Raw genomic sequence first — 17360 nt, forward strand, 5'->3', positions numbered from 1 at the left:
AGTCATAGATCAGAAGAGACTCTAGAAATCGACCCAAATGTGTATGGTCAATTGATTGTTGACAAAATTGCCAAGGTACCTCAAAATGAGGAAAAGGACAATCTTTTCAACAAATGGTGCTGGGACAATCGGATATACATATACAGTATTACAAACTGACTATATCATGTTCAGAAATTAAATAGAAATGGATCAACGACCTAAAAAACATAGGAGCTAAAACTATATAACTTATAGAAGAAACAGGATAAAACCTTGGTAACCTTGAGTTATAAATAGATTTCTCAGGATACAAAAGTATGAACCATAAAAGAAAAAAGGAATAAACTGGGCTTTGTGAAAATTCAAAACATTGCCAAGAAAATGAAAAGGGAAATTATAAATTGAGAGAAAATATTTGCAACACTCTGATAAAGTGTATTTAGGACATGTTAAGAACTGTCGGAACTCAATGATGTGAAACAACCTTACAAAAATGGGCAAAAGATTTGAACATTTAACCAAGGAAGAGATACAGATAGCAAATAAGCACATGTAAAGATTCTCAGTGTCATTAGTATTTAGGAAAATGCAATTTAAAAAAATAATGAGATACCATTATACACCTGTTACAACACAAAAAGATGAAAATTAACAATGTGGAGTGCTGACAAGGGTGTTAAGTAACTAGAACTCATACATTTGGGAGTGTGAACTGGTACAGCCACTTTAGGAAGCAGTTTGGCAGTTGTTTAAGAACTTAAATGTGTACTGACCATATAGTGTATCAGTTCCACTAGTGGGTATTCACTCAAGAGAAAGGAAGACATATAATATGCAAACCTGGAAATAACTCAAATGTCCATTAATTGGTATATGGAGAAATAAAATGTAGTATCTCTCCACACAATGGAATACTGCTCAGCAATGAAAGGGAATAAATTACTATAATTGCAACAACATGTATAAATCCCAAAGCTTTAGGCTGAGTGAAGGAAACCAGACACAAAAAGCTATATACTATATTATTCCATTTATATGAAATTCCAGGCAACACAAAATTACAGTGATAGAAAACAGATCAATGGCTGAGCGGGGCCAGGACATGGAAGGGTAGGAGTTGACTTTGTAAAAGAACATGTGGGGTGATGGATGTTTAACATCATAACTGTGGTGGTGTCACAGCTGTATACATTGCCAAAATTCATTTAAGTATACACGTAAAACTGGTGAATATTACTGTACTTCACATAATTTATTGTTATGTCTCAATAAAGCTGATTTAAAAAACAAACTAAAGCAAAAAACCTAAATGAGGCATGGACGGTAAAGATAAAAGGATGGGCAAAGATATAATAGAACATGAACAAACCTATTTCGGACACTTCAGAATTCAGTGATAATCCATGAAATATGAAATACCATGAAGTAGACCTTTTTAAATTATAGTATGACAAAACTAGAAATCAGTAACAAAAGTTTAAAATTTATAAACTACTGGAAAATGTAAACACTATCTCATGAAGTTGTTAGCAAGACAAAGGAAATCCAAACCACAAAAACAGGAATTTAAAAAGTAATGAAACTATCAAGTCAGTGCAGTGGAAGTTTGGGATGCTACCACAGATGCTCTGGGAATTGTATTTAAAATGATGTTATTAGTACAAAGGTTGACAGATCAGTGGACGAGAGTAAATAAATAAATAAATAAACTGAGCCTCATCTATTTAACTTCCCCAGGGTTTTGTTTTCAAAATCCTTTCTTCTAGACCATAATTCTTTTTTCTATTTCTAATTCTTGGTTATCTTTTTCCAGTTATTGGAGTGTCCTCACAATTTTTATCGATTGCCACTACGTTTCTGGTTCCGAGAAAATAGAGAAATTTGCATTTGCCCCATTTTGACATAATGGAAATTCAAGGTTATTAGGTATGACTGTGTTCATAGAAAAACAACAAAAATAAGTTTCTGAAGAGATTAGCAATGACTTTCCTTGTGTGAGTCAACCCAGGATTGAACTTTGGGTCTTCTTTTTCTAAGTAATTTCTGAATTTTTTTTTTACTATTTTTAATTTTTTGTTTTCTTACTGTTTTAAGTTAAGCATATATTGCTTCTAGAAACAGAACATGTGAAAATAAACTTTTTTTAAGAGAGAAAATATTTTTATTAGATTTGATTAGGAAAGATTTTTTTGAGGATATGGATTCAGAATTTATCCTTGAAGAATAGACAGAATTTGGAAATATATTTTAGGTAAGCAGAAGAGTCTTGGAGATGGTAAAATATTGGATATATAATGGGTTACTAGTTCTTCTAGCATTTTCCCATCTTTTCACATATATTAGATATTTTCTAACCACTTTTAAACATGAGGATTTTCGAAAATTGAACTTCAGTCTTCACTGGTACGCTCATCCATTTCTGGGAGAATTCTTTATTTTGGTATTGGCTTCCATCTTATAGCACTTCGGTTTTGCCCTTTCTGTTTTTGAACACATCTCAAGCTTTTATTTCTGTCGTTCAAACTTTTAATTCTAACATCTACGTTTCTTTTTTATCTCATGCTTTTGAATTTCTTCATTATATTCCACTTCTTTTAAATTATTTTATTTATGCTATTTATTTTTCTTCCTTGTCAATTTTTCTGTTTTATTGGATTTGGTGGCTTTTCCTTCATTGTGCTGCTTTCCTTCAGTGTTTGTTAGTTGTTAGTCATCTTTGTATTTGAGAATTTTTCTCCTGCCTGTTGGGTGTTTTCAACATAGTCTGCTTCTGCCGTTGGTGAGGGTTGTACCTACCTAAAACACGAAGCCATATCTGTGTATTCAGCTGCTTTGGTCTCTGGGTGAAAGTCACCATGTAACACAAATGGAGGAGGGAGACAGAGCTGTCCTTCCCAGCTCCTCAACTGGTCACCCTCAGGCTTGTCCCGCCTTCCTGAATTACTTGATTCGGCTTCTCCAGAACCAGCCTTTTCTCTGGAGAAGTCTTTCCCTATGTGCTCTGGTTTTCTCTGGTAGCTTACTAGATCTAATCCTGCCTGTTTTTTTTTTTTTTTTGTCCTTGGGGAATTTCTCAAAATGTTTATTTCATTATTAGTAACATTCGGTTTTCATTTCTAGCCTGATTGTCTATTAAAAATATCTCTCATTTTAAATAATTTTGTTTGGAGAAAGAGGTACAAGTGTGTGCTTAGTCTGTCATTTGATCTAACTTGATAATATTTAATACTTAGCAGCATTTTCAGTGATACATTTGGACTAATTGCAGAGTAATCCTAGAGCTAGAAACCTTTGGTTTTTGAATGTAATTATGAAGCAAGATAAATGACCCGTGTGTGTTTTCTATTGGGAAACATGAAATGGTTTAACCATGGCTCTTTTAGCATTTTTACAAATATCTATTAGAGTATGGATCATTCTGCTAAAGAGGAAACTAGCATTTGAGATTTGAGCAGTTAATTCACTTCTGAAAAGTCATTAAGTACTTTTTTCTTTGTTAACTAGTTAATTCATTTGATCTGAAGTTACTCGCAAGATTGCTAATCTAACGCTGGGAGAATAACTAGGAAAACGCTCCTCAGATGCCCTAGAATGGTGTCACAGTGCTCAAGTAAAAAGTGAAATAATCCTCCCAGTATTACACATTGTGGAACACTTGTCATTATTTTATCTTCACATAACTAAACTGTGCTTAGCTGAAACTTTGTTATTGTATCGTCTTCTCCTAGCTTGATGCAGTTAGAAGCAATCTTCAGAAAATCAGGGAAACTAAAAGTGATGATATAAGTGCTGCTAACACTAAGAACCCAGGGAAGAACATGCGAGTCACTAAAAGCAAACCAAGAGATCCAGAGCCAGCAAATGAAGATCCAGATAATGATGTTAATGTGGAGGACGACAAGCAAGAAAAGGCAAATAAAAAGGTTATAAAAACAGCACTCCAGGTGACAGCACAAGAAGTGGAGCCGGAAACTCCTGAGAAGAAGGCGGATGCAATACCCCAGAAAGCACGGACCAAGCCACTGCCAGGTGTCACTCATGAGAAAAGTGAGAAGGCCAAGGAAGGAGAAAATAGTTTAGATGAGGAAGAACTGATGCAAGTATACCAGCTCCAAGTAGCTGAAGAAATGGCAAAGGAGATTAAGAAGAAAATCCGAAAGAAACTCAAGGAGCAGTTGTCTTACTTTCCCTCAGAGACTTCCTTTCCTTCAGATACTTCATTGTATGATGACAAATTGAACGGTGAAAAAAGAAAAAAGAAAAAAAAGAAAGTTCCAATCCTGTCTAAATCTGAAACAAGGTATGTTACATTGATAAATATAAAATGTCCTCTTAAAAAAACACTATTATTTTCAGCTTTTGAGTGATACCTGTAGTTTTGTTACTGAGTCTAAGGTCATACTGCTTGCTGCATGACAGGCCAGTAATCGAGAGATGAGTTGCTGGGGCAAGGAATGATGGCTTTATTTGGAAAGCTGGCAAACGGAGAAGATGGTGGGATCGTGCCCCCAAAGAACCATCTTGCCTGAGTTAGAATTCAGGCTCCTTTCATACTAGAAGGGGAAGGAGTAAAGTCAAACACTTCCTGGTTCCCATCAGCCTCCAGAGGGGATGTGTTAATTTCTTCCTTCCTGCAGTCATTCACAGGTGGGCCTGGTCGGGATGTTTCCGGTGAGCTAAACAAAGGTACTTTAGCTTAATGCTCATTACCTGGGAAGCAGGGCTCCCAGAGATGGGCCATTATGTATAATTTAAGCTTATAGGCAAGATCCCTTTAGTGATTAACTTGTAATAGAATACAAAAGGTTCTTCCCTATTACATTTTCACAAAGAATATGTTTAGTCCTCCTTTTGGACACATAGCCAGTACAATACTAATGGCTAACCTTTATGTGGCCCCTTCCTGTGTGCTTAATGCTTTACAAAGAATACATGCTTTTTCCCTTATAACAACCCTATAAGGAATAGTAATTTTATCATCCTGTTTTGTAGGTGAGGAGACTGAAGGGTCTAAGTCACAGAACCAGTAAGAAGCTGAGCCAGAACCTTGGCAGTTTTGCCTTAAGAGCCTTTACCCTAACTATTCATATATGCTTATTAAATAATTGAAACCTAAGTAGCCCCTTTATTGAGCTACAAATGCCTGTTTGGATATATGAAAATAACATTTTCCCCTTATTTTGCAAGTAACATTTACTCATTGTAGAACACACAGACACAGAGAGGAAAACAAAAGTAATCCAACCATACAAAGATAATCACTATTAGCAATTTTGTATTCCTTTAGTCTTTTTTTATATACAATGCATATACATGTATGCTTACATATACAATGTAAGCCTCTGTGAATATATTCATATTTATATGTCTGTCCTTGGGGAAAACAAGACAAAAAAAATCTTTTAACTACTGTGATTAAATTTGTTTTTCATAATCTACATCTGGATAAACAACTTGAGGTGGGAGCAGTCTGTATTTGACTATTCTCTGGCATTCAGGGTCAGTTTCCCTTAATGTCCTCATCTAAAAATAATTCCCCTCTTATCAAAAGCTAGACAACCAGTTGTAGCAAAGAGAGGGCAAATAGAGTTGCTAAGAGGGACACGTTAGTACATGAATTAGTTATCGGTTGCTGCATTAAAAAGTTACTCCAGAATTTAACAGCTCAAAACAACAAACATATATTGTCTCACAGTTTCTGTGGCTCAGGAATCTGCTCATGGCTTAGCTGGGTGCCTCTGACTCAGGGTCTTTCACAGGCTACAGTCAGGATGTCAGCTGGGGCTGCAGTCATCTCAAGGCGTGGCTGGGGGAAGATCTGCCAAATGATGCAGCTATTGGGAGATTTGGATGATCCACTGCTAAACTCACTTGTATGGCCATTAGCACGTCTCAGGTCCTGACTGGCTTTTGACCAGAGACATCAGGTCCTTGCCACATGGACCTTTTCATGTGGGCTACTCACAACAGGGCCACTTGCTTCCCCCAAGCAAGGGCTCTGAGAGGGAAAAAGCAAGACCAAAGTCACAGTCTTTTTGGAACCTAATCTTAGAAGTAGCACCAATTACTTTTCCTATATTCTGTCTATTAGAAGTAAGTCGCTAGGCCCAGCCCACAATCAAGGAAGGGGATTACACAAAGATATGAATATCAAGAGGCAGGGATCATTGGGGACCATCTTAAAGGCTGCTTACTACAGTATACCATAAATTCCTGTTTCTTCTCATAACTACCATATCTATTATGAAGTGTAAGTCATACTCAGTAAGATCAGTTCATGAGTTTTAAATAAAACCACGCTTTACATGACAACAGCATACGAAGGGTAATTGTTCTCTTTAAATAATAGTATTTGGTGATGTGGTAAAATAACATGGCTTTCTGGAATGACTAGTTTGAAACATTTCTTTACTCTTTTTATTTCTCAACATCTTTTTTTGAAATATGACTAAATATATTGGAAGTCAATTTTTGATTATTAAATGCAGATTTCTTTTTTACTTGATAAATCACAAACTTTAATAGGCTGGTTTCTCTTTACAACTCAGTATGCTTCTAGGCTGCCACCCCTTGCCATTTAGTAGTTCATGTGATACATATTTTAATTTTAATAATAGCCTTCTGAAAATGTAGTGACACACCACACATTGGAAAACACAAGAAATTAATTTTTACATAGAAATCAAAAGTTGACTATCTGAAGCCTCTTGAAAACAGAACAAACAAAATTAGAACACTTTTTTTTCCTTTTAAATAAAGTAATTTAGAAATTTGTTCATTATTTATTTACTTGGCAGTAGAGTGAAGATGATTTGACAGTCCTGTGTAAAAACAGATCCATCCATCATAAAATACAATTTCACTTTGCCCTGGAGTTTAGAGATGAGTTTAATGTGGCTCATGGGGCATATAATGCATCACCAAGCATAACTGAGTACACATAATACCTAGTTTGGCAGCCAACCATTTTAGTGTGTAAGAAAATATATGTATCTCCCAGCAGGAAATAATATTGATTTTAGGATTATCTTTGCCTCTATTCACTGTTTACTTTGCTGCACAGTAATAATAATAATGGTACATTTCCAATGGCTTGAACTTGGATTATATTTGCAGTACATTGATCATCTCTGATGACCCAGTTGAAGGTGAACAAAAGAAGGAATCTCCAGTTGGAGCAGTTACTTCAGATTCTCATCAAGATGATGAAATAAGCTCAAAGGAACAAAATGTAGAAGACAATGTGCAAGATGACGCAAAATCCAAACCGAAAGAAAGGAAGAAGAAGGCTAAAACAGGTTTGTTATCCAAATTAAATGAAAAATGTGTGCCTTGGTAAGAATAACTTGATTCTAGGACTGTTAGTCCTTAAAACTAAAGAAAATCTAGTTCCAAAGGATATAATTGAAAAAAATCCAACATAGAATATTTGGTACTTATTCTTGGATTCGTCCAGATTATAACATTCATTTATTTATAACTGTGGACCTCTGTGATGAGTTAGTCTTACTTGAGTCATCTCTAATTAGTGACTTGATTCACCTCTAGAATGACATTAACTTTGTCATTGCTATTGTGGCATAGAAGATTTCTTCTTTATGTTATTGCCCCTAAATAATTAAGACTTATAGCACTGAAAGCTATAAAATGGTCAACAGCCAATAAACATTTCAGATGTTAAAGCTGCATCCCTCTGTCAAACATGGTATCTTCACAGTTTCTCCTAATTCAGCTTCTCTCCTTCCTGCCCACTTTTCATTTTACCTCTTGCTTTCTACCTTCCTCTTTACTCATTTCATTTTTCTTATTTTTCTTTACTTATTCTTGCCTTTTTTCTGCTTGTTGCATTTCTTTTTTTTTCTTTTCTTTTCAATTCCCATTTAACTGGCCAAAAATTGGGACTAAAATAGGCAATTTTAGACTTTATGGTACTTATTCATTGGGTGATGCAATTTATGGTGTTTTGTGGTTCCATAATTAGTTTTTTAAAAAGTAAAATGTGCATGTTACAAGTATACTACTTAGTGAATTTTCACAAACTGAACGTGTCTGTAAAGTCATCATCCAAATCAATAGCCAGAGCATCATTAGCACCCAGAAGCCCCCACAAGTTCCCTTCCTGTTCATTATCCTACAGGAGTAAACGCTGCCTTTTCATCTAACACATAGCCAGTTTTTCCCGGGTTTTCTGCTTTAATATAAATAGAACAACAAATACTGTGCTCTTTGTGCCTGGCGTTTTTTGCTCAAAATTATTTTTGTGAGATTTATACTGTTGTTGCATGCACTTGAGCTTATGCATCATCAGTCCTGTTTTTGTACTGTATAGATACCGTTGTGTGAATATACCACAGTTAATTACCTATTCTGTTGATGGACATTTGAGGTGTTTCTAGTATTAAGCGATTATAAATAAAGCTATAATGAACATTCTGGTCACATCTTTTGGTGAGCACGTGTATACATTTTTCTTGGGCACATTCTTGGCATTCTTGCTATGCCATAGAGTATGTATATTTTTCACTTTAACAGGTACTTCTCCCTTTCCAAGCTTGGGTTACCAATTGATACTAGCAGTATTTGAGAGCTTCCATTACTCTACATCTTCACCAATATTTATATTGTCAGTGTTTTAAAATTTTAGTGATTCTTAGGAGTGTTTAGTGATTATTCCCTTTTGACTTTGATTTGATTTCCATGGTAACTAGTGAAGTTGAGCATCTTATTCATGTTAATTGACTGCTTGGATTCCTTCATTGTAAATTTGTTCACATCTTCTGTGTATTTTTTTAAGAAATGGAATTGTCTGCCTTTTTCTAATTAATTTGTAAGAATATTTTATATAACTAGATAGCAGTCTTTTCTCAGATATAAATACATATAGATTGCAAATATCTTCCCACTCTGGGTTTTATAATTTTTCTCCTACTGGTATCTTTTGAAAAGCAGAATTAAAAAATTTTATATAGCCCAATGTATCCATTTTTCCCTTCGATGTTAAGTGCTTTCTGTGATTTAAGAGATCTTTCCCAAGTCCTGAAGATGTTTCTCGGTAAATTATTTTCTAAAAGTTTTTTTGTTTCACTTTCACATTTAGATTTCCAGTTTATCTGGTATTGATTTTTAATAGTGGTAGTGGTCCAGACCCATTTTTTTCTCATATGAATATATAATTGACCTAGTACCATTTACTGAAGAGAGCTTTTCCTCTGCATTTCAGTGTCACTTTTATCATAAATAACATGACTGTGTAAGTGGGTCAGTTTCACTAGTCTCTATCCTTAGATGGTTTGCACCAACACCACCACCATGTCTTAGTTCTATAGCTTTATAATAGGTCTTTCTGTTAATAATGATAGTTTTATTGCTTCTTTTTTAGTTCTTATGTCTTACTTCTTATTCTTACCTTGATAACACTGGCTAGGACTTTGATTACAGTGTTAAATAGAAGTGACAATAACAAGTATCCTTCTCTAGCTCTCAGCCTTGGGGAAAGCTTCCATGATTTCACCACTGACTGTGATGTTTGCTATAGGTTTTTTTGTAAATACCTCTTATTGGATTAATTACCGGCTATTCCTAATTGGCTAATAGTTTTTTTTAATTATTATGACTAGATACTGAATTTTATCAGGTGTTTTTTCTGCATCTGTCAACATAATCATATTAATTTTCACCCTTTTTTCTATTAATGTGGTTAATCATTATTTGATATTAAGCCAACTTTATGTTTCTGGCAGAGGTGGGGGGCACCCACTTTGTTGTGATGTATTAGCTCTCTTTTTTAAAATCTATTACTGGATTTGATTTGCTGATACTTTGTTAAGGATTTTTGTAACTGTAGTCATGAGAGAGATTGGTTTGTACTACTCTTTCTTAAAATACACAGAGTTTTTAATATCAAGGTTTTGGTGGTCTCAAAAAGAATTGGGAAATACTTCCCTTTTCAATTCTCGAAGTATTTGTATAAATTGGTGTTACGTCTTCCTTAAATGTTTGAAGAATTTACTAATAAAGCCTCTTAGGCCAGGGTTTTCTTTGTGGAAAGAATTTTAAATCAGATTTAGTTTCTTTCATAAATACCAGACTCTTCATATTTTCCATTTCTTCTGTCAGCTTTGATAGACTGTATTTTTTGAGGAATTTGTCCATTTAATGTGGATTTTGAAATTTTGTATGTCTGTAGTATCTGAAAGGGTACCCCTTGATATTGGTAATTAGATTCCCTCTATTTCTTCATTAGTCTCAGGATTTTCAATTTATAAATATTTTTAAAGGACCAACCTCTAGCTTTTATTTCTGTCTATTATACATTTGTGTTTGATTTTGGTGATTTCTTCTATCTATATTATTTCCTTTTTTCTGCTTTCTTTGGGTTTGAGTTGCTGTTGATTTCTAGCTTTACAGGTAGATTTTTTAAGATTTCAGTCTTCCTTTATATGCATCTAACACATTAAGTTACCATCTAAGCACTACTTTATCTGCATCCCACAAATTTTTGATATGTTCTATATTCATTATCATTCCATAAAAATATTTCCTAATTTCCACGTAAATTTATCCTTTGATCATTCATTATTTCGAAGCATATTGTTTAGTTTCAGGCAGCAGGTGATTTTCTAGTTATCTTTTTTTTTTTTGGTTTTTATCTTCCATTGTTGTTAAAGAACATATTGTGAATGATTTCAATCTTTTGAATTTATCACGGCTTTCTTTATGACCAGCTTATGATCGATTTGGTAAATATGCCACGTGCACTTGAAAAGAACATGAATTCTGATGTCATTGGGTGCGGTGGTGTCCTATGTATATCACATAAAGTTTATTGTGTTCTCATCTTACTGATTTTTTGTTTTTGTCTGCTTATTGTATTAGCTACTGAGACGAGTATTAAAATTCCCACTATTATTTTGTATTTCTGTTTTTATTTCTGTCATTTTTTTCTTTATATGTTTTGGAGCTATGTTATTGAATATATATACATGCTTAGGATTGTTATATCTTCCTGTCAGATTGACACTTTTATTATTGTCTTAGTTCATTCAGGCTGCTATAACAAAATACCATGACTGAATGGCTTAAACTTTAAACATTTATTATTCATGGTTCTGGAGGCTGTGAAATCCAAGATCAAGGTGCCTGCAGATTCAATGTGGAAGGGGCAAGAGAGCTCTCTGGATTCTCTTTTATAACGGCACTAATTGCATTCATGAAGGCTCTACCCTCATGACCTAATCACCTTCTGAAGGCCCAACCTCTTAATACTATTTCATTGAAGGTTAGGATTTCAACATATGAATTTTGGAGAGTCACAGGCATTCAGTCTATAGCAATCATTATGCAGTGTCCTTCTTTATCTCTGGTAACCATTCTCCCTTAAAGTCTACTTATGGTTTGAGTTTGCATAGTACATTTTTTCCCTTCCTCATTTCTCCAGCATCATCCGCAGTGTACCCCTAGGTGGTGCCAACCTGGTTGAGAAAGGACAGCCTTCAAACCTGTGCTTGGTTCATGGTCTCCAGATCTAGGCAGGGCTTGCCAGTACTTCATTCCTCTACTAGCCCCTAGGCTCCCTGTGTGTGCCTGCTTTGTACCACCTTTGTTTGGGCCACAGTATGTCTGTATTCCTTTCCTTTTTGCCTTCACCTCTTTTCTTCTCCTACTCCAGCACGTGTGGGGTCTCAGCCCCCAGGCTGTGAACTCCTTGGGGACAGGTGCCCAATAAATGTGAAGTGCTCTTGTGCCTCCCCCAATATCCTCTTGTTTGCGACCTTTCTGTGTCCTTATATTTATCACCTCACTGTTAGTTTTTCCATATGACCTAAGTGTTTTATGTTCCTTATTCTCCTTGCCTTCTTTTGAATTATTCAGGTTACTTTAAAAATTTTGTGCCCTCTATTAACTTATTAATTACACATATTTCTACTATCTTTTAGCTGATACCCTGAAGAACATTAAATTTATTCTTGACTTATTATAGTCTAATACAAACTAACTCCCTAACAAAATACACTTCGCCAACACTGCTAAAACATGAGAATAGTTTGACTCCGTTTGGATTTCGTCAGATGCTTTCTTTCTCTGCATCTATCCCCCCTCCTGCCTTCTAGGTTCTTATCCTGTATTTTTGGCCTACATATATTTTAAACTTCACAGATGTTACAGTTGCCATTTTGTACAGTTGATATTAATTTATATTCACCCCAAAATTTACTTTTTCCTTTACTTCCATTTTTCATCTGCTTGAAGAATTCAGTTTATTCTCTCTCTTAGTGCTGGCCTGCTAATTCACTCAGATTTTGTTGTGTTAAAATGCCTTTACTTTCATTTTTGAAGCATATTTGCTAATATATAATTTTAGGTTACAGGAAATCATACAGTTGTCTTCTGGCTTCCATCATTTTTGTTCCCAACTGCAGTCTTATTTCTGTCCCTTTGAGGGGACTGTTGTCTTTTTTTTCCCTCTGGCTGCTGTTTAGATTTTCCTTTTGTCTTTGGTTTCACCGTTTTATCATGCTATGCCTAAATATAGCTTTGATGAAATTCACCCTGCTTAGAGTTTACTGATTCATATCATTTATCAGTTGTGGAAAATTCTTAGTCATTATTTCTTTAAATATGGCTTCTTCATCATCCTCTCCTGTTTTTCTAGATTATAATTTCACAAACTCTTTTGAGTTTGTCCACGTTTCTTATGTTTTTTTCCCCCATATTCTTTTTGTTTTTTTTCCATTATGCTTTGGATATTTATATTGACTTTTCTTCTAGTTCACTAATAATGTCTTCCTTTGTCCAGTATGCTTTTAGACACATCCATTGAATTCTTAATTTCAGACATTATATTTTTCAGTTCCATAATGCCTGTTATTTTTATGAGTTTCAATTCTCTGTAGAAAGTCTCTATTATTAAAAATAATTTTGTCCATCTTTCCTGTGCTAACTCCAGGCTGAATCATCTGTGGGTCTGCTTCTGTTTTCTCTTGGTTATTGGTCATACAGTCTTGCCTCTTTTATGTCTAGTAACTTTTTTATTATATGCTGGACATCGTGTACAGAATGCCAGAGGCTCCAGATGATTTTATCTTCCACTAGAGAGGGTTTCCTCTTTCCACTTTTTTTTTAATTGTATTTTTATTTATTTATTTATTTATTTCTGGCTGTGTTGGGTCTTCGTTTCTATGCGAGGGCTTTCTCCAGTTGTAGTGAGTGGGGGCCATTCTTGATCGCGGTGCACGGGCCTCTCACTGTCGCGGCCTCTCTTGTTGCGGAGCACAAGCTCCAGACGCGCAGGCTCAGTAGCTGTGGCTCACGGGCCTAGTTGCTCCGCAGCATGTGGGATCCTCCCAGACCAGGGCTTGAACCCGTGTCCCCTGCATTGGCAGGCAGATTCTCAACCACTGTGCCACCAGGGAAGCCCCCTCTTTCCACTTTTATGCAGACAGGGTGGGCAACTGATTTCAGCTAATCTGAGCTAAGTCAGATCTGGGTCACAGTATTGGTAAGACTCTATCTCTGATTTGCCCTGTTCCTAGGATATGCCCTTCCAGGTGTTTCAAATTGAGAGCCTGGCAGGTATTTGTCTTGTCTACCCTAAAAGACTTTGGGAGATTCCATTTTGCCTTTCAGAGGTTTCAGCTTAGTCCTTTAGCCTTCTGCCCCGTGCAACTTCAAATTTTGGCAAATGTCTTGAGGGAGACACTGGCCATGTGTTTGAGGCCTCTCAAGTCTCCAATTTTGTCACTCCAACCCCGCGTGAACGCCAAAATCTCTGCTGGTTTCTCTGTGCCCCAGTAAGGGCCTTCTGCCAGGGGCCACGCCTGGATTCTCAACCTCTAGATGCGCCCAGAGTTGGTAAGTGACCCCAGGTGAAAAGTGGCTGTGGGCATAAAATGACCATGCCCTCCAGGGCTTCCTCCTTGCCTGTTTTGTTTCAGGACCCTCCCTCTGGTGGGTCATTGTTTCCTAGTACCACAAGACTGGGAGTTTTACTACCTCTTTAGCCTCTCACATTGGCCTTGTGTTTGAGGCTGATTTTATCACTTAACCCCATGCACCCGCTAAAAATTTTGCCGGTTACTCTTTCTCCCAGTAGTGACTTTCTTCTTGGGTCCTCTGCTCATATGCTAATCAGCAAATGTCCCCAGACACTGAAACAGTTGCCAGTCCATCAGCTTACCCCTGACGGATTCTCCCTCTCTGGAATTTTAGTCCATCTACGATAATTGTTTCTGTACTTTTCTGATGCCTTTAAAAATAAGGTTTTCAAAATTTATTTGGCTTTTTCAAGTTGTTGTTACCAGAAACATTGATCTGCAATATCCTACTTCATCCTACCCAGAAGCAGAAATTTTAGTGATACATATTCCACTTAGAAAATTTCTAAATGAAATTACTTTTTTGTCTTTGGCTCTCATTTTTTTCTTTCTATGTTGTTAGTGCTTGTTAGGGAAAAAAAAAAAGATACCTCACCCTATTTTAGTGCATTAGTAAATGCAATATTTACTCTCAGAGTGTAGTTTGCTATTATCTGGCTTTTTCTTTCTTTTTCCTTGAAGTGCCTTTGTTAACAAAGACAAATAATCATGGAGCACTAGGATTAGATAATCTGTAAATTCAGTGTTTATTGTTGAGTGTATTGTTATGGGAACAATTAATTATAACATTGATTTTCTTCCATACTTGTAGTTTCAGATGATAATGAAGACACTGATGGTGACGGTGTTCATGAAATAACAAGCCGAGATAGTCCAATTTATCCCAAATGTTTGCTTGATGATGACCTTGTCCTGGGAGTTTACATTCACCGAACTGATCGACTTAAGTCAGATTTTATGATTTCTCACCCGATGGTAAAAATTCATGTGGTTGATGAGAATACTGGTCTATATGTCAAGAAAGATGATAGGTAATTTTTTTAATTGCACAGCCAACCCTTGAAATTGAAACTGTCTACCATAGAAGTCTCTTTTTTCTGCCATTGACAGTCAATGGGAATAGAGCTATGGATTTGTATTAGAGAATGGTATACTAATTGTAGGTGTTCATCAACCATTGATATTGATCAGTATGTTTTCTAGAAGAAATGGAGAACATGTGTTAATTCAGTAATTCATTTTAAATGAAGGGGAGTTGAGAGAATTTCTCCCAAGCTTAACTTTCATTGTATGGCATTTAACTTGCATTGTAAATCATCTTATGTGGCACTGCTTTAATTGTCTCTAACCTCATTTTTTTCGTTTGAAGTTAATATGTTATCTATGCCTCAGATGAGACAAATGTCTTGAATTTAATTTTTCCTAATATTAATTCTGTAGCTAATATGTGTTTGAAGGCCCAAATAGAAAGTATAATATTGATAAAATAAATGACAGTACTAGAATTCAAAAAAATTATTTGCTTGGAAAAATGGCAGGCCTGGGAAACTTGAAAATTATCAGAAAGGTTATTCACTTGTTCATTTGTCTTGGAGCATACAAAGAAAATATGACACACCTCAGAGTACTTACAATCCTGTTGTGATCATTTTGTTATTTAAATCTAATGTACTAGTTTATCACAAACTCATTTAAGATTCTGAAGGTGTTACTTAATTCCAACTTTGTATGCCAAAGGTGTAGGTGTAATCACACCTCTCACTTTATGTGTAAATAATAAAATAATTCTATGAAACTGATAGTATGTAAATACAGGATGAAACTAAGATGCTACTACTTTTATGTCACATAAAATTCGTAGTTTTCTAGATAGATAAAATTTTTTTCCTTATGTATCATGGCTGTTTATTATTTTTGGTTACCTCACCTTGAACACTCTATTTTTATTTTTTTCTTGCCTTAAAATTGTAAAGAACTATGTTAATGGAAGTATCTTTTTTGAACAGTGAACGGCCTGTTTCATCTTACTATGAAAAAGAGAATGTGGATTATATTCTTCCTATTATGACCCAGCCATATGACTTTAAACAGTTAAAATCAAGACTTCCGGAGTGGGAAGAACAAATTATATTTAATGAAAACTTTCCCTATTTGCTTCGAGATTTTGATGAGAGTCCTAAAGTCATCCTGTTCTTTGAGGTATGAATTGAATAGAGCAATTTAAACTAAATTTTAGTTAATATTTTAATAGCACAAATATAAGCTATTATTTTAGTAGATCAATAATACAACAAAGTAGTGTGAGAATTTGACCTCTAGGAATAATGTATTTGTAATGTGCTATGGAGATACAAGTAATCGTGTCTTTGCTGAGCCTTTACTAGTACAAGTAGTTAGCCATTTGATTTACTGTGTATTATTTAATCCTTACAACAATGCCATGACTATTCACTGAAGTGATGAATCTAATCTATGTCTAAGCAGTCTTCCATTTTTAATCCTTTTCACAAAGAGTAAACTCATTTAACTGTATCAGACTTCTTAAGATTTTGTATACTATTAGGAGAAATAAAGAAGAAAATACACGTCGCTTGACTAATACAATGTATCATATAACCAAAATGAAGTAGAACTTCTTAGATGTCAAGGGTTAGTGGAGGGTCATAGCAGTCAGGGAAAGCTTTATGGAGTAGAGCGCCTGTGAGCTGACTTATTTTAAAGAATTAAATTTATTTAAACTAAAAAAACCCCAAACCAGTTCACCTATTTCTCTTAACCCCCACCCCCCACCCCTAGCAACCATCAGTCTGTTCTTGTATCTATGATCTTGGTTAGTTTATTTGTTTGTTTAGATTCCACATATTAGAGAGATCATACAGTATTTGTCTTTCTCTGACTTATTTTACTTAGCATAACGCCCTTAGTATCCATCCATGTTGTCACAAATGGCAAAATTTCATTATTTTTTATGGCTTAATAATATTCCAGTGTGTGTGTATGTGTGTATACCACAATTTCTTTATGCATTCATTCATCAGTGGACACGTAAGTTGTTTCCACATCTGTATTGTAAATAATGCTGCAATGAACAGTTTTGCATTAGGGTTTTTGTGGGTTTTTTGGATAAATGCCTAGAAGTGAAATTGCTGGATCATATGGTAGTTCTATTTTTGATTTTTTGAGGAACCTCCATATTGTTTTCCACAGTGGCCTCACCAGTTTACATTCCTACCAGCAGTGCACGAGGGTTCTCTTTTCTCCACATCCTTGCCAATACTCATTCTAATCTTTTTGATGATAGCCATTCTAACAGGAGTGAGCTGACATCCCATTGTGGTTTTGACTTGCATCTTTCTGATAATGTTTGATGTAGAGCATCTTTTCACATACCTGTTGGCCAGATGTCTTCTTTAGAAAGATGTCTCTTCATATCTTCTGCCCACTTTTTTTTTTTTTTTTTTTTTTTTTTTTTTTTTCGGTACGGGGGCCCCTCCCTGCTGGGGC

General features: G+C 35.4%; 1 protein-coding gene across 15 annotated transcripts in view; it reads left to right on the forward strand.

Moving 5' to 3' along the window:
* AHI1 (Abelson helper integration site 1) overlaps positions 1–17360 on the forward strand; it is a 194821-nt gene that overhangs the window by 15032 nt on the left and 162429 nt on the right. For all 15 annotated transcript variants that reach the window (XR_003681424.2, XR_003681426.2, XR_003681425.2 and 12 more), the window contains 4 exons: positions 3711–4282; positions 7099–7280; positions 14668–14887; positions 15863–16055. Coding sequence is in view for 12 of the 15 variants with exons in the window: in XM_024122533.3 (XP_023978301.1) it covers positions 3711–4282; positions 7099–7280; positions 14668–14887; positions 15863–16055 (1167 nt within the window). In the remaining 3 variants the exon portion in view is untranslated. The remainder of the gene's footprint in view (positions 1–3710; positions 4283–7098; positions 7281–14667; positions 14888–15862; positions 16056–17360) is intronic.

This window comes from Physeter macrocephalus, chromosome 10 (assembly GCF_002837175.3).
Source record: "Physeter macrocephalus isolate SW-GA chromosome 10, ASM283717v5, whole genome shotgun sequence".
In the NCBI taxonomy this organism is placed as follows: Eukaryota; Metazoa; Chordata; class Mammalia; order Artiodactyla; family Physeteridae; genus Physeter; species Physeter macrocephalus.